General features: G+C 42.9%; 2 protein-coding genes across 5 annotated transcripts in view; one reads left to right on the forward strand and one right to left on the reverse strand.

Annotated features, from left to right (window-relative positions):
• MGAM (maltase-glucoamylase) overlaps positions 1 to 21,501 on the reverse strand; it is a 145,270-nt gene that overhangs the window by 91,653 nt on the left and 32,116 nt on the right. Inside the window, exon 1 of one of the 4 annotated variants that reach the window (XM_057549688.1) lies at positions 12,414 to 12,494. The exons of 1 other annotated variant lie outside the window; for it this stretch is intronic. The gene's annotated coding sequence lies outside the window, so the exon portion shown is untranslated. Of the gene's footprint in view, positions 1 to 3,404; positions 3,470 to 7,229; positions 7,319 to 12,413; positions 12,495 to 21,501 lie in introns of those variants that run through there. 2 more of the 4 variants (XM_057549687.1, XM_057549686.1) reach the window with 2 other exon arrangements.
• Positions 19,752 to 20,714, forward strand: TAS2R38 (taste 2 receptor member 38). Its single transcript, XM_057549690.1, is given in 5 exon segments — positions 19,752 to 19,863; positions 19,866 to 20,266; positions 20,268 to 20,449; positions 20,451 to 20,569; positions 20,572 to 20,714. Coding segments are annotated over 5 exon segments (957 nt in total).

The raw sequence follows: 21,501 nt of genomic DNA on the forward strand, positions 1-21,501 counted from the left end.
AAGTTAGCAGAAGGAAAGAAATCATAAAGACCAGATCAGAAGTAAATGAAAAAGAAAGGAAGGAAACGATAGCAAAGATCAATAAAACTAAAAGCTGGTTCTTTGAGAAGATAAACAAAACTGATAAACCATTAGCCAGACTCATCAAGAAAAAAAGGGAGAAGACTCAAATCAATAGAATTAGAAATGAAAAAGGAGAAGTAACAACTGACACTGCAGAAATACAAAGGATCATGAGAGATTACTACAAGCAACTATATGCCAATAAAATGACAACCTGAAAGAAATGGACAAATTCTTAGAAATGCACAACCTTCTGCGATTGACCCAGGAAGAAATAGAAAATATGAACAGACCAATCACATGCACTGAAATTGAAACTGTGATTAAAAATCTTCCAACAAACAAAAGCCCAGGACCAGATGGCTTCACAGGTAAATTCTATCAAACATTTAGAAAAGAGCTAATGCTTATCCTTCTCAAACTCTTCCAAAATATAGCAGAAGGAGGAACACTCCCAAACTCATTCTACAAGGCCACCATCACCCTGATACCAAAACCTGACGAAGATGTCACAAAAAAGAAAACTACAGGCCAATATCACTGATGAACATAAATGCAAAAATCCTCAACAACTAGCAAACAGAATCCAACAGCACATTAAAAGGATCGTATACTATGATCAAGTGGGGTTTATCCCAGGAATGCAAAAAGACCATATAATCATCTCAATAGATGCAGAAAAAGCTTTCAACAAAATTCAACACCCATTTATGATAAAAACCCTCCAGAAAGTAGGCATAGAGGAAACTTACCTTAACATAATAAAGGCCATATATGACAAACCCACAGCCAACATCATTCTCAATGGTGAAAAACTGAAACCATTTCCACTAAGATCAGGAACAAGACAAGGTTTCCCACTCTCACCACTATTATTTAACATAGCTTTGGAAGTTTTAGCCACAGCAACCAGAGAAGAAAAAGAAATAAAAGGAATCCAAATAGGAAAAGAAGTAAAACTGTCACTGTTTGCAGATGACATTATACTATACATACAGAATCCTAAAGATGCTACCAGAAAACTACTAGGACTAATCAATGAATTTGGTAAAGTAGCAGGATACAAAATTACTGCACAAAAATCTCTTGCATTCCTCTACACTAACAGCAAAAAATCTGAAAGAGAAATTAAGGAAACATTCTCATTTACCATTGCAACAAAAAGAATAAAATACCTAGGAATAAACCTACCTAAGGAGACAAAACACCTGTATGCAGAAAACTATAAGACAATGATGAAAGAAATTAAAGATGATACAAACAGATGGAGAGATATACCATGTTCTTGGATTGGAAGAATCAACATTGTGAAAATGACTATACTACCCAAAGCAATCTACAGATTCAATGCACTCCCTATCAAACTACCAATGGCATTTTTCAGAGAACTAGAACAAAAAATTTCACAATTTGTAGGGAAACACAAAAGACCCCGAAGAGCCAAAGCAATCTTGAGAAAGAAAAACAGAGCTGGAGGAATCAGGCTCCCTGATTTCAGACTATACTACAAAGCTACAGTGATCAAGACAGTATGGTACTGGGACAAAAACAGAAATATAGATCAATGGAACAGGATAGAAAACCCAGAGATAAACCCACACACATATGGTCACCTTATTTTTGATAAAAGAGGCAAGAATATACAATGAAGAAAAGACATCCTCTTCAATAAGTGGTGCTGGGAAAACTGGACAGGTACATGTAAAAGAATGAAATTAGAACACTCCCTAACACCATACACTAAAATAAACTCACAATGGATTTAAGACCTAAATGTAAGGCCAGACACTATACAACTTTTAGAGGAAAACATAGGCAGAACACTCTATGACATAAATCACAGCAAGATCGTTTTTGACCCACCTCCTAGAGAAATGGAAATAAAAACAAAAATAAACAAATGGGACCTAAAGAAACTTACAAGCTTTTGCAGAGCAAAGGAAACCATAAACAAGATGAAAAGACAACCCTCAGAATGGGAGAAAATATTTGCAAATGAAGCAACTGACAAAGGATTAATCTCCAAAATATACAAGCATCTCATGCAGCTCAGTATCAACAAAACAAACAACCCAATCCAGAAATGGGCAGAAGACCTAAACAGACATTTCTCCAAAGAAGATATACAGATTGCCAGCAAACACATGAAAGGATGCTCAACATCACTAATCATTAGAGAAATGCAAATCAAAGCTACAATGAGATATCACCTCACACCAGTCAGAATGGCCATCATCAAAAAATCTACAAACAATAAATGCTGGAGAGGGTGTAGAGAAAAGGGAACCCTCTTGTACTGTTGGTGGGAACGTAAATTGATACAGCCACTATAGAGAACAGTATGGTGGTTCCTTAAAAAACTAAAAATAGAACTACCATACGACCCAGCAATCCCACTACTGGGCATATACCACGAGAAAACCATAATTCAAAAAGAGTCATGTGCCACAATGTTCATTGCAGTTCTATTTACAATAGCCAGGACATGGAAGCCACCTAAGTGTCCATCGACAGATGAATGGATAAAGAAGATGTGGCACATATAAACAATGGAATATTACTCATCCATAAAAAGAAATGAAATTGAGTTATTTGTAGTGAGGTGGATGGACCTAGAGTCTGTCATACAGAGTGAAGTAAGTCAGAAAGAGAAAAACAAATACCGTGTGCTAACACATATATATGGAATCTAAAAAAAAAAAAAAAAGGTTCTGAAGAACCTAGGAGCAGGACAGGAATAAAGACGCAGACGTAGAGAATGGACTTGAGGACACGGGGAGTGTAAAGGGTAAGCTGGGATGAAGTGAGAGAGTGGCATGGACATATATATACTACCAAATGTAAAATAGATAGCTAGTGGGAAGCAGCCGCATAGCACAGGGAAATCAGCTCGGTGCTTTGTGTCCACCTAGAGGGGTGGGATAGGGAGGGTGGGAGGGAGACGCAGGAGGGATATATGTATGGGTTTATAAGTATACTTATAGCTGATTCGCTTTGTTATACAGCAGAAACTAACACACCACTGTAAAGCAATTATACTCCAATAAAAATGTTAAAAAAAAATACACTTGCATGTGTGGAAAGCAATGTATGTACAGATACAGGTTCTTCACTGTAACATGATATATAACAGCAATAGATTGTGAATAGTATAGATATCTATAGAGAGAGGATGGAGTAAGTTATGAAATAAAATAAAACTTAATATTATTCAAAATCATGATATGGTGGGTTTTTTTAAAATAAAGATGCACAAATTCTTCTATACTCTTCCCTTCAAGAGGTGGAGCCAAGCCCCCCATCCCTCACCCCATGAGAGTGGGCTGGACTTAGTGACTCACTTCTAACAAACAGAATACAGCAGAGCGGGTGGTGTGTGACTTCCAAGACTGGGATACAAAAGGCATTACATCTTCCTCCTTCCTCTTTCTCTTGGATCAGTTCTTGGAGAAGCCAGCTGCCATGCCATAAGGACGCTCAAGCAGACCTACAGAAAGGGCCAACAGCCAGCAAGGAACTGAGACCTCCTGCCAACAGCCATGTGAGTGAGGCATCTCAGAAGCAGATTCTCCAGCCCCAGTGAAGGCTTCACATGACAGCAGCCCTGGGCAGCATCCTGGCTGCAACCTCATGAGAGACCTTGAACCAGAACCACCTAGCGAAGTATTCCTAACCCACAGGAACTGTGAGATAATAAATGTTCATTGCTTCAAGCTGTGAAATTTTGGGGTAATTTGCTATGCAGCAATAGATAATTAATATACATGGGTAAATATGACTTGAAAAAATATCACTTGCATTTTAAAAAATCTGTTTGCCTCCTATCAAAAGTCCTTTTGCATCATATTCAAATATGGCTACTGGCTCTATGGAACAATGATAATTATTTTCTAGCTATAGAAGAGAAACATTTCCTTAAACCTTATGGAAAAAAAAAACCTCATCAGCATCATCTGATTCACCTTACTTCCCAAATTATATGGATCTCAGTGGTGAAACCTATAATCTCAATTTGAAATGCAATTTAGAAAAAAAATCAAGATCAAAGAAAAACTGTTTTAAAAAACTGTTACTTGGCAGTCTGTCATCAATCTTTGGATATTCTATTTCATATGACACATAAACTGTGCAATTTTAATGATAATAATCGCTACCAGTAATTGAGTAATGTTCTAAGAGGTTTATATAATCCATTGCATGTAATCTTTGTTATAACCCCCAGTGAGTTATTGCTACCATCTTCGCTTTCAGATGAGGAAGTTAAGCTTTAGCAAGCCCACATAACCTGCCTGATGTCACACAGCTGATAAGGAGTAAAGCCACAATTTGAATACCCGCCCTTTGGACTTCACAGCCAGAACTTGTAAGCACTACTCTGTAGTCCATGTAATAATGCCCACAGTGTACTCCAGCTTAGGCTTTTAGTGAGATTGTGCTTTTGTCAAATAGTACCTGGGTCATTAACCAAGTACTCAGAACGTGTGTGGCACTGGGCGAAGCACTTAGGTGCATTATTTCATTTCGTCCCCACAGCCATCCTCTAAGCTGAGACTGTATTATCGCCATTTGACAAATGAGCTAACTGAGCCTCAGAGACTCCAGATTGCCTGAGGCCCAGGCAGTCTGAATCCAAAGCTCACTTCCACATACGATGCAAGTACAGAAAACTTACACATTCGTGATGATAAAAGTTTTTAATTTAAGAGGGTGGAGGATGCATGGGAGATGCCTGTGTCCTTCCAAAGACAACCTCCGGGTAGGAAGCTTACAGAAAGAAAAGGAAAGAATTCTGCAACATTTCAGTCTCCACAGCCCCTGGGGGGTTTCAAAGCTGTTTTGTAAGCATCTGTTGTAGTAGTCAATTCACTTGAAGTTTACAACCCACAGGACTGTTTTAAATTCTCTGTGAGAGCCAGGAGAACGAGTTCCCCATGTTTATCAATCCTTTGTCTTTGGAGGAACAGGAGATCTGACTGCAGTTTATTTATTCACTCATCAATTATTTATTAAGCTCCTACAATGTGCCAAGCACTCTTCCAGGAGCTGGTTATGCAACAACAAACAAAAAGGTAAAAATTCTTGCCCTCATGGGACTTATATTCCTGTGGGTAGAAAAAAAGAGACAAAAAAATAAATGCATATCCATAGGTTAGACTTTGGTAAGTGCTGTGGAGAAAAATAAAGCTTGGGCGGGGTAAGGACGAGGAACGTGAATGAGGGTTGCAATTTTAATTAGGCTGCTTAGGGAAAATCTCATGGAAAAGCTGCAAATTATTACTGTACATAAATTGTGCAGACTCCAACGGTAATTTTTTCCTTGAATTAAAATGGTTATACGAATAATTGCCAAAGCTCATTTTCCTGGTACTGTTATAATCATTTAGGCAAAGTAGATGGATAAAGCAGGTGGGGCCCAAACTACTGAGATTGCTATCTGAATTCATTAGGAAAAACTGGATAATCAATTTTCATTTTTTTCTGAATTATAGCCATTAGCTGATTTACATATGCATTCTAAGCCTTTCTTTCAAAAATCCTTTGATAACACAAGGCAAGAGCTCTCGTGGAAAAGAGAGGGTTAGTTTTACAGAGGCTGAGAATAACTTGCAAAGAGGACCCCAGCAAGTCATGGCTATTCCTCAAAACTCCTGGGCAAAATTTACTGACTTTGTACATTGTCGTCCGGATATTTAGAGAATGGGAAGGAAAAAAGGAGCTAACGATCTTTTTCTCCCTAGTCTGGTCACATCCAAAGTGCAAAGATCTAAAAGCCAGCTTGACCCGACTTAGCTGTGTGGCCTTGGGAAACCTTGGGCCTCATTTTCCCCATCTGAATCCAAAGGGATTGTGTCTAGAAGACAGCTATGACCTACGGTGACCCCAGCAGCAGGGTGTGCAAAGGCTTATCTGCTCCATCACGTTCTGCAGTTTTGGAAATTTTTAGATGGACAATTTCTTCTTCTAGAGCCATCTAGTCCTTAGTATTCCATGCTCAGGGAGCAGTTTATAGAGTAACGTTATTAGCCCATCAAAACTCCCATTTGTGAGGGATGCCGGATAATAAAAATCACTGGCATCTGCGGAAGCATGAGTGAAACAGCGACGAGCTATCTTCAGTTGGGGGTACAGGACAGAAGGTCCTCCCCATCATTTGGTCCTTCTCAGGACAGCAAACCAAAGACCCCCTCCCTCTTCCTCCTACCTGCCCACCACACATACACACTGCTCCACACCGTGACAAAGAGCAATAGACAGTTTGGAGATCTGGAGGTCCCTTTAGCACATGAAAGCTGCCATTCAGACCCTCTATCAGGAACCCATGGAAGCTTTTTCTAGTGAGACCTGGGGGACTGATCTTGGTCTCCTGTTTCCCCAGTTGCAACTCTTCCCTCTCACCTCCACGGCCCATCAGAAAAGGAATGCCCACGTGTGTTTAGCTAGACTCTCAACCACTAGTGAGGATACCACCATCTCTTACTTCGTTTTACCAGAGAGGAGCCAGCAACAATCCGTCACCTTCCCTTTCCCCTTGGCACTTTCGTTCCATTTGGACAGGAGACAGTTCAGACGCCAAGTCTTTCCCTTCATAACCTCCTTCCAGACCCCACAGGAAATCACTACACACCAAAGCGTGCACACACCCCAGTACTTCACACACACACACACTTTTAGACTCTTCCCCATAATAATTCTTTATTTGATCAATAAAGGCACCAAACTCACAGGGATAGAAATATATAGATTTCTCAATTTCCTGACCGTGATGGGTTCTCTAAATACCACTTCTCAGTCACAGCTCCACATCCTTTTAGAAGGAACATCCCCAAATGCCCTAATCTAACTTCCAAATTCTAACTCCTTCCCCTCACTTCCCCCACCTCATCTCAAGAATCAGAAAGAATTTCTACCAGTTACCTCACCCTGAATATTAAATCATTCATCACCACACAGACATGCACACACACATACATCCCAAGAAAAAAAGAGCTGAATTTTGTTTAACATGTGTTTGTGTAATTCTGTGGTGTGTTGTTGATTTTTTTTTTTTTTTGTCTGTGTTTAACCAATTCACAAGGGCATTTGATTGAAAGAGCTGAGCACAAGTCCACGCACACTCGCACACACACATCTGCAGCTGTACGAAAGCACACAGTTTAGGTACATACCTCATCCCCCCCGCTGCTCCCGCTCTCTGAAGGATGGGCTGGCAGTCAGGGCAGAGCACCACAGAAAGCAGCCACAGCCCTGGTGACTGGTTACTGTACTGATGTTAATGGAGTTCAAAAGCAAATGACCACCCAGCTCTTTTTCAGGATCAGATTTGCTAGTTAATTAGTAATCAAGGTCTCTCTGAGGCAGTCATCCCTAAGACCTTGCGGCAAGAAGTAACCACCCTGACCCCTGGGGCACTGAATGTCTCTGCCACAGTGAGGACGCTCCCTGTGCCTGGTAGCAGAACAAGACTGACACAAAGTGTAGATGATAAAGAGCAAAAAAAAAAATGATCCTGGTACCCCAGAAGAGCCCCATCTCTCCCAATGACCCCTAATCTCATCCACTGATCTGTGTTTGAAGGAAATAATTCTGAAAATGTTTTCAAAATAGTTTTCTTCTTTTCCTGCCTCTAGGAGGGGTATCCTTAAGCTTTTTTGTGTTAAAGAGACCCTTTGGCCATCCGGTACCTCCTGGGGTACCTCTCTTGGAATTACATTTTTTTAGAATTACATTTTTAAATGCATGAGACAAAATACAAAAATACAAAATAAGCATACAAAAGAAACCAATTTCATTGAATTACAGTTACTAGAATACTTTTTAAATTGTAGTAATGTATGTGCTTCTTTAATGATATATTGTATTAACTAACAAATCTAGCAGCTGGTCTAATAGCTACTGCAGTTTCAAAATAGTGTAAACAGTATTTTGAGATTATCTTCAACATATGATATAAAAGTATCCGTGACCTCTCTTGGAATCAAAGTCTTAGGTACTGCTCACACTACTGTGATTTGTGGCCTAACTTTATATTTTGAAAGACATATTAAATGTCAGTATTTCAGCAAAGAAAAAAACATAAACCCTTTCCCCTTCCAAGTTCACCTGCTCTCTGAATTAAATGCACAAACCCCAGGTTAAGAGCTCCACTCTACTGCTAGGCAGACCCTCCCTCAAAGCAGGCAGTGTCCTTGCCCGGGTGCCACTCCAAGTGATGCCAGTGACCCATGAACCCACTACTGCCAGTCCCAAGGAAAGAAGTACCAAACCCGAGGATAAATACTTAGACGCTTCTATCGCCACTTGTCATGGTAATTTATGTCCTTTGACCCTAAGAATTAAAAACTGGAGTTTGTGTTTGTGTATGTATATGGTTTTTAATTTTCTTTTTCTAGTAATTTATTTTTATTTTAAATTTACAAAAGTCTCAGTCTGGGACATAATGGAAATTTTTGTTTTTAAAAAAACCTGGTTTTTTACCACGGATCATTTTAAAAGCTCTGCTCAACTACTGTTATTCCTGGTCATTTGCTTTTATGGATCAGTGAAAATTCAAAAAACTTAGGCTAAGGGACCTAAATTTATAACCTGTGTATCACCGAGAAAAACTAAACAAAAGTCACCATCTATTATTATTTCATTGTGGACACAGACTATTAAAATGGAATGAATTTATCTTCTTGAAAAGTTCACTTTCTTGTCCTTATTTTTCTCATTTCATCGACCAACAGAGAAGGAGGCTCAGCTCAGTGCTCTGTGACAACCTAGATGGGTGGGACTGGTAGGGGGGTGCGGTGGGAGGGAGGTCCAAGAGGGAGGAGACACAGGTATACATAGAGCTAATTCACTTCATTGTACAGCAGAAACTAACACAACATTGTAAAGCAATTATACTCCAATAAAAAAAATAAATAAATAAAAAGGGAGTTTGTGATTGACATGTACACACTGCTATATTTAAAATGGATAACCAACAAGGACCTACTGTATAGCACAGGGAACCCTGCTCAATATTCTGTAACAACCTAATTGGGAAAAGAATTTGAAAAAGAATAGGTACATGTGTATGTATAACTGAATCACTTTGTTGTACACCTGAAACTAACACAACATTGTTAACCAACTGTACTCCAATATAAAACAAAATGTTAAAAGAAAAAAAAGAAATGTTGGGAACCAGTAAGACCTGCAGACCAGGTATTGGGAACCCCTGATCTACTGCGTTTGTTTGGCATCACGATGACAAAGAATTTTGAGCTAAAAGAGGAAGAAAAGGAAAATTAAGGTGTATGGAGGCCTGTTGGGTACTGACTCCTTTTGCCGACATTATTTCACCAGTGTTCACAACGGCCAGACAGCTGCCAGGGTCTGAACTGCCATGCGGATACTTGCCCACTCTGCATCAGCCCCCACGCAGACCGTTTAGTATTAGCCCGAAAGAACTTCAAAGATCACCACATATAGCCCCCTCATCTTACAGACGGGGAGCCTAGGACCTAGCAATTTTGTGAGGTTTGCATTAGTCTAATAACGGAATGTAGTACGTGCGTGTTAACATTTAAAAAAGAAAAATTTTTGGCAGCTATATACTTTGCCCAAGGCCCTGTACTACTCACTGACTCTATGATGTTGCCTGACTAGAGCGTTTGAAAAGTGTAGCCACTGGATTTAAAAAAGAGATGATTCAGGACAGACCAATGTACAGAACTGTGATGCTGAGAGTGGTTTGTGACCCTGGTTGACACACCCTTACTTGAGCCTGAGGATGTCAGGAAAACATGTCTGTCTGGGAGCCATGGGGGCCGTGCAACTATGAGAACCAGTAATGTGAGGACAAACCCTCTTCCTCAGAACTCTCCAGCCAAGCCCCTTCCCCAGACCCCGTGGCCCCATGTCTGGATCATGCAGTAGCTCCTGGGCCTCCTCCCTCCTTCCAACCCCTGAAAATAGGATAACCACTTCCTAAACACAAGTCAATTCAATGTTTAGTTATTATACGTGTGCTATAAACAAGCATCTATCAGAATGGCAATGACAGCAATATTTATGGAACACTTATATGGCCCATGCATTATGTTAAATGAGTCACAGGCATGATTTCAATTTCTCCTCATAATTACACTATGAGGCAGTGACTGTTATCACCCCAGTTTTACAGCTGAGAACCCTGAGGCACAAAGAGCAACTGCCCAAAGGCTGTGTAACTAACAAGAGGTGAAACCAGAACGCAAGCACAGGCAGTCTGGTCGAGCCTACGCTGGAACACAAATGTGAGTGATGCCTCCGTAACCTCACAGCCAAGAGCGTGTAAGAAGTCAAATGGCTACGCTACAAAAGACAAGGCAGCACTGACAAATGTCATTGGAAAAAGAACACTCCCAATTGGGAGGGACAGGAAAGAAAGAAATTAAAGGCCAAGATAGATGGGAGTGGGAAAGAAGGAGAGACGTTAAGATTTGGGGGGCTAAGGGATCAGCATAAGCAAGGCACAGAGGTAAGAGAGAATGGGACCTGCTTCAGAAACTGCAGCAGAAAGACAAGGGAAGACAGTGTGGGAAAGTCAGGACATTATTGGAAAAGTACCCTAGAGCCGCCGCATCACGGAGATTCTGTTAACAAGAAGACTTCCACCAGCAACAGGGACCCATCGCAGGCAAGACACTGCCCAGGCTGTCATAAACATGAAATAGATTTCTGAGCCTAGGATTTCTCTGCCTAGGACTCAATGTGCAGGATTATCTGTCTCTGTGAGTCTTTACTCAGAATATTACTTCTTCCCACACCTCCAAACAGAACAAGACATATCCACAGGGAACACTGGGAGCTGTACAAGCTGCATGTCCACTGGAGTGGCCCAAAAGTATGGAACTCTGCTACCCTGAGATCCTCCATGGGCATTCCCTGAAGACCAAAGAGCCAGTGCATCACAGTCAATCCTGGGCGAGAACACCCGTCTCTCCCTGTGCAACTTTCCCAAAACAAAACTTTATTCAGGCTTCTCTTCTAAAACCTAAAATAGCCATGGTCTAGTTCTCACGATAAATCGCACTTTTCTTTCTCTCTTTAAGGCCCTCACTGTCATTTTGACTCCACTACTCCAGTGTTTTTCACTATGCACCAGTCAACTTGGCTCATGGCTGCTTCTGCAGTTTTGCCTGAGGGCAGCCCTCCACCAGGGCTGTGCCTACATCCTCTTGTCCTCTGTTTTCTGTGAAAACCCCTCTCCTATTGCAAAGCCAAGTTTAAAATCCACTTGGTCATGAAATTTTCTCCAAACACTCAATTCACATTGACGTTTCCTCTTTTCTGAACTACTGAAGTAATAGTACATTCAAGAATAGTGTTCTGTCTTATGGGTGAACATACCCCAAAGTGCTCAGGGGAAAGCTAGCCTCTCATCAAGTCCCTGCTGGCTGAGTTCCCTCAGAGTCTCCCCAAAGCCAGACCCACGTGAGGAGCCTATTCTGACCTCTTGAGTGGAGAAGGGACAGCTGAGCCCCAGTGTGTGTTCTCCATCCTCCTAGCACTGAACATGGCAATGGATTCTCCCTTCTTGGAATAAAATCCTTATGAAAAGATACTCATCTGTCTGGATTTTACCAGCAATGGACTGTGGGTGGGTTAGATAATCCTGAAAGTATTCCTAAATAAGCTTATTAATCTGAAACAGGTAGATAGAACATTGAAATCAAGTTAAATCATCTCTTGGACACTGTTTCCATGTTAAGTCTTCAGCTGGTGGTTTAGTAGTTCCCTGTATGGTGTCACAGAAAGAGCATGGGGTTTGGAAACAAACTAGCTGGGGTTTGAATATTGGATTCTCTGCTTACTTTCCACAGGCCTTGGGCAGTCATTTCAATGCTCTGAAGCTCAGTTGCCCGCTCTGTACATTAGGGGTGAGAATATGTGTGACATATATTATTTTGCACCTAAGCTGAGATAATAAGTACCTGATATCCAGTGTCGGTTTCCCAGTCCCTCCCTAACTTGTCTTTTCTGAAAATAAGGTCAAATAAAACCCAGCAAGCCGTCGCCTTAGCTTACATCCTGTTAACAACTTCTCCTTCAGTTCATGCACCCCCAGGAAGAGCCTCACTAGCCTGGGCCGGAGGAGGCGTTCTCTTGCATCCATGGACCGCCGACAGGCAAGTGCAGAGCATCAGCGCCTCCCACGGGGAACCACGGGCTGAGGGGGAAAAGCAGCCCAGCCCATGACTTTGCTCTCCATGGCTCCTCAACAGTCCTTCTTCCCCATCTCTCCCCCCACCACTCCCAAGCACATGCCGTCTCCACACCTTCTTGTCACAAAGCATCTCTCACAGCCTCCACAGCCTACAAAATTGTATAAATTGTACCTTTTTCTTTTTATTGCGACCAAGTTCCTTCTTTCATTCCCAAAATAAGCTCTTCACATCAGATGCTACCTGGCAACGGAGAAGTTGCTTAGAGTGAGAGTAATTTCCCTGCCCAGAAATGTTCAAAGAAAGGTGAAAATACAAGAGACTTATACTGGGCATTACAGCATTTCCTTCTCTTGTGAAATACCTATTATTCAGCAGTTCTACACGACCTTTCATCCTTTCCTACCTCTCACCCCCACAGACAGGAATACGTGCAAACACCGGTGTGAGTCCAAGGAGAGAGTTATTAGGAATAATATGTTACTTAGTATTCACCTGTTAGTAATAAAACTTTATATTTGTATAATACATTGCAGTTTTCAGAGCACTTTAATCTGTATTATCTCTCTGATCATACAAAGAAATAGAGCAGGAATTTTTAATCCCCATGTATAATGAGGAAACAAACTAAGAAAAATGATTTGCTAAAGGTCACTCAAATACTGGCCAAGTCGAACTAGTGCTAACTTAGTTTCAAACTAGTAATCCAGTGTTCACAGAGTCTCAAGTCAGTAAATCCAGAAACTGCTTTTTCAGACTAAATACTTGTTCATTCATTCAACAGATTCAAAGTTCACTCTCCACCACGTGTCCCAAAGAGGAAAGCTCAGATCCCATCCGTTATCAAATTCTACCATCCTCCCCTCACAGATGGATACTTCTCTTAAGTCCAAAGCTTGTCCTAGAGATTTCTACCATTTCCTCCATGGCTCCCCTACCCCATGCCCAGGGAACACCGGCCCAATCCTGTAAGGGACCCCAATACAGCCCTAACTCACTAGTTATAGCTGACTGGACCAGCACTGGACAGCTGATCCAACCTGGTCCAATTGGATTCTCTCTCCCGGAAATTAGGATTTGAGACACAGTCTGAATCATATTCAGGCTGTGGGATCATATCATGTTACTGAGAGGCAGAAATTAAGGTTTTACTGAAAATACCTGTTTGCCCAAAAGAAAACAGGATAGACATATAGAAAGAAGCAGGAGTAAGAGATTATTCAAACCCAAGGAAGAAAAAGTAAAGAGACTAGCTACCAGTATTTTTCCTATTTCTTTTAAGACCAATACACAACAGAATTTCAGGTGATTCTCCTGCTTCTTCACCAAAATACTACTTCTACAATTACTTCCACCACTGCTTCTACTACTAACCACCATCATCACCACCACCATCACCACCACCACTGCCACCATCACCATCACCATTATCACCATCACCACCACCATTATCACCATCACCACCACCAACACCAACACCATCACCACCACCACCACCATCATCAGCATCACCATCACCACCACCATCACCACCACCACCATCACCACCACCATCACCATCACCACCACCATCACCACCACCACCACCACCACCACCATCACCACCACCACCATCAGCAGCATCACCATCACCACCACCATCACCATCAACATCATCCTTCCTGCAGCCATGTACTGTGAGTTTCTATACCTGGCAACCAAATAGTCTCTGATGGCCCTGCTATGGCAGGCTCTCATTGTCTCCCTCTGTCCAGTGTAAATACCTTCACCAGAAATTTCTAACCACTCCAGTCCAACCTACAAGCAACATATTGGCAACACTTTGCTGACTTCTACAACCACTTGCAATTGTAGGACCTTCAAATCCCCACAAAGTCCCTCTGAATTATTTGGCCTCCCTATAGAATTGTGCTTTTTAGTTCAGGATACATGTAATCTAGGGGTATGTGGTGACACACTGAGAGGTACGTAACACGTCCTCTTGGAAAATCAACTTTAGTCAAAGTCCTTGGAGTAGAATAGGCAATTTGAATCAATATTTGGAATTATGAAAAATATGGCAGTATAAAGTAATGGCATGCATAATTTTTTTCAACATAAAATGCTAAATTTACAGACATTTTCCTGTGAGCCTGCTTCCCCCAGGTCCCCACCCCAGGGGAAACTGTGAAAAGAATGCCATAGGGAATGTCTTAAAGGCGCCAATAATGTCTCACAGCCACACACAGGCTCTGGCTATCACTGTTGCCCTCTTCTCTGGCTTGGCCTCTCTCCCCCACATACTCCCTCGCCGTTCCGCTCTCTGGGAATCTCCGTGTCACACCATCTCCCCCGTCTCTGCCAGACAGTGACCCTCAAAGTGTCACGGCTGCTCAGCGTTCTCTTCCTTTTTCCATTACAGAGAAACCAAACAGGGCTGATTGTCATCCCATGTCTCACCACTCTATCAGCTTTCACTTAACACCTCCTCTTCCATAATTCACATTAGTGGACAAAATAAAGCTCAAAAAGGGGTCGAGCACCTTCTAAAGCAATCCCTACCCACAGGTCCCTGCTGGGGAAAGTGACCCAAGTATGTCCCTGATCACAAGATTCTGTGCTGGCACCGGTGCTGACTGGACCTGGGCTGGGCACTAACCCAAGACAGCCAGTCCTTCAACTGACTGGCATCTCCAGACATCGCCTGCTGTGCGAGCACCAGACAACTCAGATTCTCTTTCTGAATGGAACGCACAGAGAATCTGCAGCAGGATCAGTTAGTAGCAAGAGCAAAACTGAAAGGTAGAGAACCAGAAATAAGAGCTGTGTGAGACCATCTTTAACCTCATCTCCCCTGGCATTACCTCTCTGCCCTCCTCCCTTTGACAGTTCAAAATGGACAGGATATGCTTTAAATGCAGGAAGCAGAGACGTCCTTCCTTTTGTTTCCTCTCTTGCGCTTCCTGTTTTCTGCCTCTTCATGACAAATGAACCTAGACACAGGGCAGGCTGCCTTTCCCTCTGTCCACTTCCTCGCTTCACGTCCCCAGATGGGCAGATGGACTCAGAGCCCTTCTCACAGGCAAGTTATCGGTTAGTCATTGCGTTCAGCGTCCAGGCACAGTGGCCCAAGCATTGTGACTTAAACACAGAAAGCTATTACCTTTCTCACTTTCTCTGCTCTCTCTGGAGCACAGTAGTCACTGGTGTGCTTTCACGAACTCAAAAACTTCAGGATTGAGATTCTCTTGGCTTTTCGCTCATGGTTGGAGCTCCAACCATAACATCTTAGTTCAGGCACAGAAGGAAGAAAAGGAGACAAGGGCTTTCTAAAAAATTCCACCCAATGTCTTCTTCTTGTGTCTCACTGGCTACTCTTATCTGAAAGAAAGATGGGAAATGCAGTTTATTTTTAGTTAATATTGACATACCCAATAACAGAGGGGTTCTGTTGGCAATGAAAAGGAGAGAACTAATAGTCTGCAGGCAATTAGCAATAACTACCATGAACAGAATGGCAAGTTGATGCGTGGATTCTGCCTAGGTCTACTGCATGCTCCAAAACAAGCTGTACCAGAGCTCCACCTTGGGAGCTTTCAGACGCTGCTCTAGCTTTTAAAAAAGTAACACACACTCTACACCCCATTTCCCTGCTGCTCCTCTCATGTAATCGGAGTGATTGGCAGAGCTGGATTTGGGAATTCCCGGGACTCTTGGCTACATGCCATCTAAAAGCATCAACATCCTAACTCCTCACTTAGTAACCTTGGCCAAGATATCTAACTAACCTTCCTGAAACTCCACTGTGTCATCAGTAAAATGGAAGTATCACTACACTCTTCACACAGCAACTCTGAGATTAAAGGATATTCAGCCTGCCATAGCATGATAAATGGTGTCTAAAATTTCACTTCTGTGACATACGGGCCACATTATTGCAAGAGTAAATCAATGACGGGCGAGCTTGCACGGAGAGCAGGGCAGGAATTCCAGGTCTCACAGTGGTCTGGCGCCACCTCGTGGCAGCTGTTGGGTAATGATAGGAAGATTCTGGATCCCAAGCTGGCTTTGACTTGGGAAAATGGGAGGGATTACATGACTCTTCCAGTTCAATTATCTGGGGAGTTCGGAGACACAAGACTCATCCTCAGGTGCCAGGCTTCCTAAGAGCAATTTACCTGTTCTTTCCCACTGGTCTCAGACAACCCTCTGAGGCAGGAGATAGACAGGCCCCAGGCTGAGCAGCTGGAGACTGTCCCCTGTGGACAGATACTCCAAGATAAAGACAATGGCAGGGGCCATAAAGATAAGGGCAGGGAGGACCTGAGGGCCGCCCAGATAAAAGATAAAGAGACCACATATTTCCATTCTTGAGGTCAAGGAGACTTTCCCAACTACACAGGAGCAGAAAGGCTCCTCGGGGGCCAGAAAGGGAGGGGGCGCCACCCCACAACAGGTGGTGTCAACCTTCCCATAGGCCTCTGTGCTAGAATCCATCTTGGCTAAGAGATGCACGGGCACACAGGGGAGGACCCAGAGTTAAACCAAATACGGACTCAGAGCCAGGCAAAGCAAGATGATTGGCCAGAGGAAACCCAGAAGAAATGCCCACATAAGTGAGTCAAACCACCACGGAGGCACGGCTCTCTCTCTGAGCCAGCCCGCGTGCGCCTATTCACAGGTACATTTTCCTCCTAAAAAACACTTTCCTTGTTTCACTATTTTCCATTTCTTTGCTGAAATTTATTTCTACAAAGCAGACAAGCCAGGGCCTTCTCTCTGGTCACTGGCCCTCATGGTCTAGTGGCTAGGATTCAGCGCTCTCACTGCCGCGGCCTGACTTCAATCTCTGGTCAGGGAACTGAGACCCCGCTTCAAGCCACTGCAGGCCGAGGCCACACAGGATCACCTCCATAACTGTCTACCCACAGGGTAAGAACTGAAGCCAGTCCCCAGGTAGGAATGGGGGCAGGTGCCAGACGAGAAGAAGCCAATCATGGATCACTTTATATTATAATTCTCACAGAAGTGAAAGAAACAGTCTTGGTCAGGAGCCCGGCCCCTCCAGTCTCACCTCCTGCTACAAGGCAGCACTGGCCTCGTCTCACCCATCAGAGCACAGGGCTCCTTCCCACCCTGGTTCCTTCCTGGGGGCCATATCCTCATCGTCACCATGGCCCTACTTCAGAACAACACCATCCCAGTCATCTGTTTCCTGTCAGTTGTCTGTCCCATTAACATTAAATTGTTTCTTTCAGTTATCTCTGTTATCTCAAGTCGTTTAGCCCTACTTTCCCGTCTAAATTAAAATGATCTCTCTCCCTGAGGAATACACTCTTTCACATATAAACTGCCATTTCTTCACAATTCCTGTTGTCTTGGCTTACTTTCTCAAGGCCTCATGGGACTTCCCTGCTGTCTCTCCCCCTCCATGCCTTTGCTTTGCATCTAGATAATTAAGCAGGTGAGAGCAAGTGAGGTTGCAGGGACAGAGGAATCTCAGCTCAGTGATGTTCAAACAGGAAGCTCACTTTGTTCTCAGAAATGTACATACTTTCTTACAATAGCCAAGAGATGAAAGCAACCTAAGTGCCCATCAACACATGAATGGATAAAGAAGATGTGGTGTGTGTGTATGTATATATATATATATATATATATATATATATATATATATATATATATAGTGTGAAATACTACTCAGCCATAAAAAAGAATGAAATTTTGCCATTTGCAACAACATAGATTGACCTGGAGAGTATTCTGCTTAGTGAAATAAGTCAGAGAACAACAAATATTGTATGTTTTCACTTACATGTGAAATCTATATATATTTGGTGAGAACATTTAAGTTTTACTCTCTAAGCAAATTTTATTTATACAATTCAGTGTTATACATTGTATGTTACACACTGGATCCTCAGACTTTATTTGTACCCTTTTACCAACCTCTCCTTATTTCTCCCACCTGCCAACCACTGGCAATCACTGTTTTACTCTTTGTTTCTATGTTTGACTCTTTTTCTCATATTCCACATACAGTATAAGTGACACCATGCACTATCTGTCTTTCTCTGTCCGGCTTATTTCACTTCACACAATGTCCTCATGGTCCATCCATGTTGTCGCAAATCACAGGATTCCCTTTTTCTCATGCCTGAATAATATTCCACTGTACCCATTCATCCATTAACGGACCCTTGGGTTGTTGCCATATCTTGGCTACTGTGAATAATGCTGCAACGAACATGGGAATGAGGACATATCTTTGATATCCTTTTGCATTCCCTTTGGATATATACCCAGAAGAGGAACTGCTGGATCGTATGACAGTTCTATAACTAGCATTTATTGATTGGACGTCATGTGCCAAGCACAATCCCAGTCACGTTACATGTGTCAATTCGGGTCATCCTCCCAACCCTCTGAGGTAGGTATTTTGTTCATCATCTCTATTTCATATGAGATGAGTGAAGAGGGTTCAATCACTTGCCAAGTTCTCACAGAGAGGAAGCAGCAGAGCCAGGCCTTGACCTGAAAGAGCTTGGTTCTAGAGCCCACACTCTCAACACAGAGCGCCCTTCAGAGGAGGACATCTGAGAAGGGACAGAGGCCCTGATTATGTACGCAGAACCTCTAGGCCACTGTGAAAACTTGCCTGATACGGTGAAGGAGATGGGGGGCCCTGAAAGGTTTGAACAGAGCAATGACATGATCTTAGTTATATGTTAACAGGATCACTATTGCTGCTTTGTAGAAAGTGGGGTATGGGAGGGGGTATGGGAAGCAGACAGAGCAGTTGTAAGGCTTCGGCAATGATCCAGGCCAGATATCCACCCCCTACCCCTTCAGAGCAAGACGCTGGCCTTGTTCATGTTAATACTCCTCTTGCCAAGCACAGTACCTGGCATAATAATGATGGTTGAATGAAATCTTTGGCAATGGCAGTCATACTAGTCATACACGGGAGGAACCATGCACTTGTCCATATTAAAAACACAGTCTATGATCAGTCACCCTCAGGGGTGATAGAAGGCATGCAAAAGGAAAGAGGCACCATCTCAAACCTTAGTTCACAGAGAATATATGCTCTGTCTGCTGCCAGTTTCCTTAAAACCCATAAGCAAATCCTGCTCTCCTCTCCACTCATGTGGGTCCAGATGGGCATGCAAAACTGGGCTTTGGAAATCAAGACCTTGTCTTATTTGCATCCCTGATGCCAGGCCATGGTCCTCTGGGAAGGCTGCTGTTACAGAAACACCCAGGTTTATTCAAAGCTTCTGCATCACCCAAGAGATAGAACCATCATTCTTCTACTTTTATGATGAGCCTTTGTGTGTATCCAAGAGATATTCTAAAGCAACAATATCCCTCTAAGTTTACTGTCAGAACTTTTCATGCACTCACTCTGGGATACCTCTAGAGCAAGAGCTGGATGTCTTGTGAAGGAAAGGTCGTGGCTCAGAATGTACACTTACCCTTCTCTGCTGGGCGGTATTTGAGTCTTAGATTAGCCAAGTAAGAGGAGACATCATGGTGACTCTGACTGCCATCGTAACTGTGCCCTATGAAGTCAGGAATGCATTTCTGTTCTTTTCAGTCCTGGAGTTTACAGTAGGGATCCTGGTCAATGCCTTCATTTTCTTGATGATCTTGTCCTGCTGAATCTCAGCCTCACCTGGCTCTTCCTGCACGGGCTGCTCTTTCTGGATGCCATCCAGCTTACCCACTTCCAGTGGATAAAAGACCCGCTGAGCCTCTGCTACCAGACCATCCTCATGCTCTGGATGCTCGTAAATCAAGCTGGCCTCTGGCTCACCACTTGCCTTAGTCTCCTCTACTGCTCCAAGACTGTCCATTTCTTTCACACCTTCCTCCTCCGCTTGGCAAGCTGGATCTCCAGGAAGATCTCCCAGATGCTCCTGGGTGCTATTTTTTCCTCCTGTGTCTGCATTGTTCTCTATTTGTGGGACTTTTTCAGTAGATCTCCCTTCTCAGTTGCAACCATGTTACTCATGAATAACAATACAGAACTCAACTGAGAAATTGAGAAAACTCAATTTCTTTCATTCCTTCCTCTTCTGCAGCCTGGGGTCCATCCCTTCTTTCTTGCTTTTTCTGGTCTCTTCTGGGGTGCTGATTGTCTCCCTGGGGAGGCACATGAGGACAAGGAGGGCCAAAACCAGACAGTCTCGGGACCCCAGCCTGGAGGCCCATATCAAAGCACTCAGGTCTCGTCTCTTTCTTCTGCCTGTATGTGGTGTCCTTCTGCGCTGCCTTCATCTCGGTGCCTTTGCTGATGCTGTGGCACAACAAGATCGGGGTCGTGGGCTGTGCAGAGATACTGGCAGCCTCCCCTCGGGGCACACAGTCATCCTGATCTCAGGCAATGCCAAGCTGAAGGGAGCTGTGGAGACCATTCTTCTCCGGGCTCAGAGCAGCCTAAAGGTAAGGGCGGACCGCAAGGCAGATCCCAGGATGCCAGATCTATGTTGAGAGTGGACATGAAACGGGCTCTTCATAACTATGCCTCTGATTGTTCATAAAGCCTTCAGAAACCTATTCCAATTTCTCTTCTAAGGTATAACTCCAAGTCTCTCTACTTTACATCCATGATCCCTCCCATAGTAGAAAAAAATAATTAAAGCTCTACACATGGCCTAGGCAAGTAGAATGGCATTGGTTGTCTAGATAAAATGAACAAAATAGAGAAGTGAAGTACTCAGTGTAAATTCTTTGTATACTATAGCTTACTAGTGCTTGGTATAAGCCAAACCATGAGAAATCCCCTCTTATGAAATGATATCTAAATCCCAAGATAGCATGGTTGGTTTTTCACATGACTGCTATTTCTTAACATGAGTGCTAGTGGGACTTCCCCAGTGGTCCAGTGGTTAAGACTCCGCGCTCGCAAGGCAGGGGCCCTGGATTCGATCCCTGGTCAGGGAACTAGATCCCGCATGCCGCAACTAAGATCTGGCACAGCCAAATAAATAAATATTTTTTTCAAAAAATAGATGCTAGCATATGATATTTGAACATATTGACTACTATGGCAATTATATTATCCTCCTCAAGCTCCACAATATTCATGGAAACATAAGATATGAAAAGACAAACTCGGAAGAACAATGATGTCATCACTTCAGCTTCAAGAGGTACTACATTAAAACGCCTACAGGAACCAGAGGATGGGTCATTTTGTCTGAAAATGCACTGATTCAGAAATGTACATTCACCTGCTTTAGAGTGGGAGAAAAAGAGAGGTAGATACTTGCTCAGT

The sequence above is a fragment of the Balaenoptera acutorostrata genome, chromosome 7 (assembly GCF_949987535.1).
Source record: "Balaenoptera acutorostrata chromosome 7, mBalAcu1.1, whole genome shotgun sequence".
Taxonomy (NCBI): domain Eukaryota; kingdom Metazoa; phylum Chordata; class Mammalia; order Artiodactyla; family Balaenopteridae; genus Balaenoptera; species Balaenoptera acutorostrata.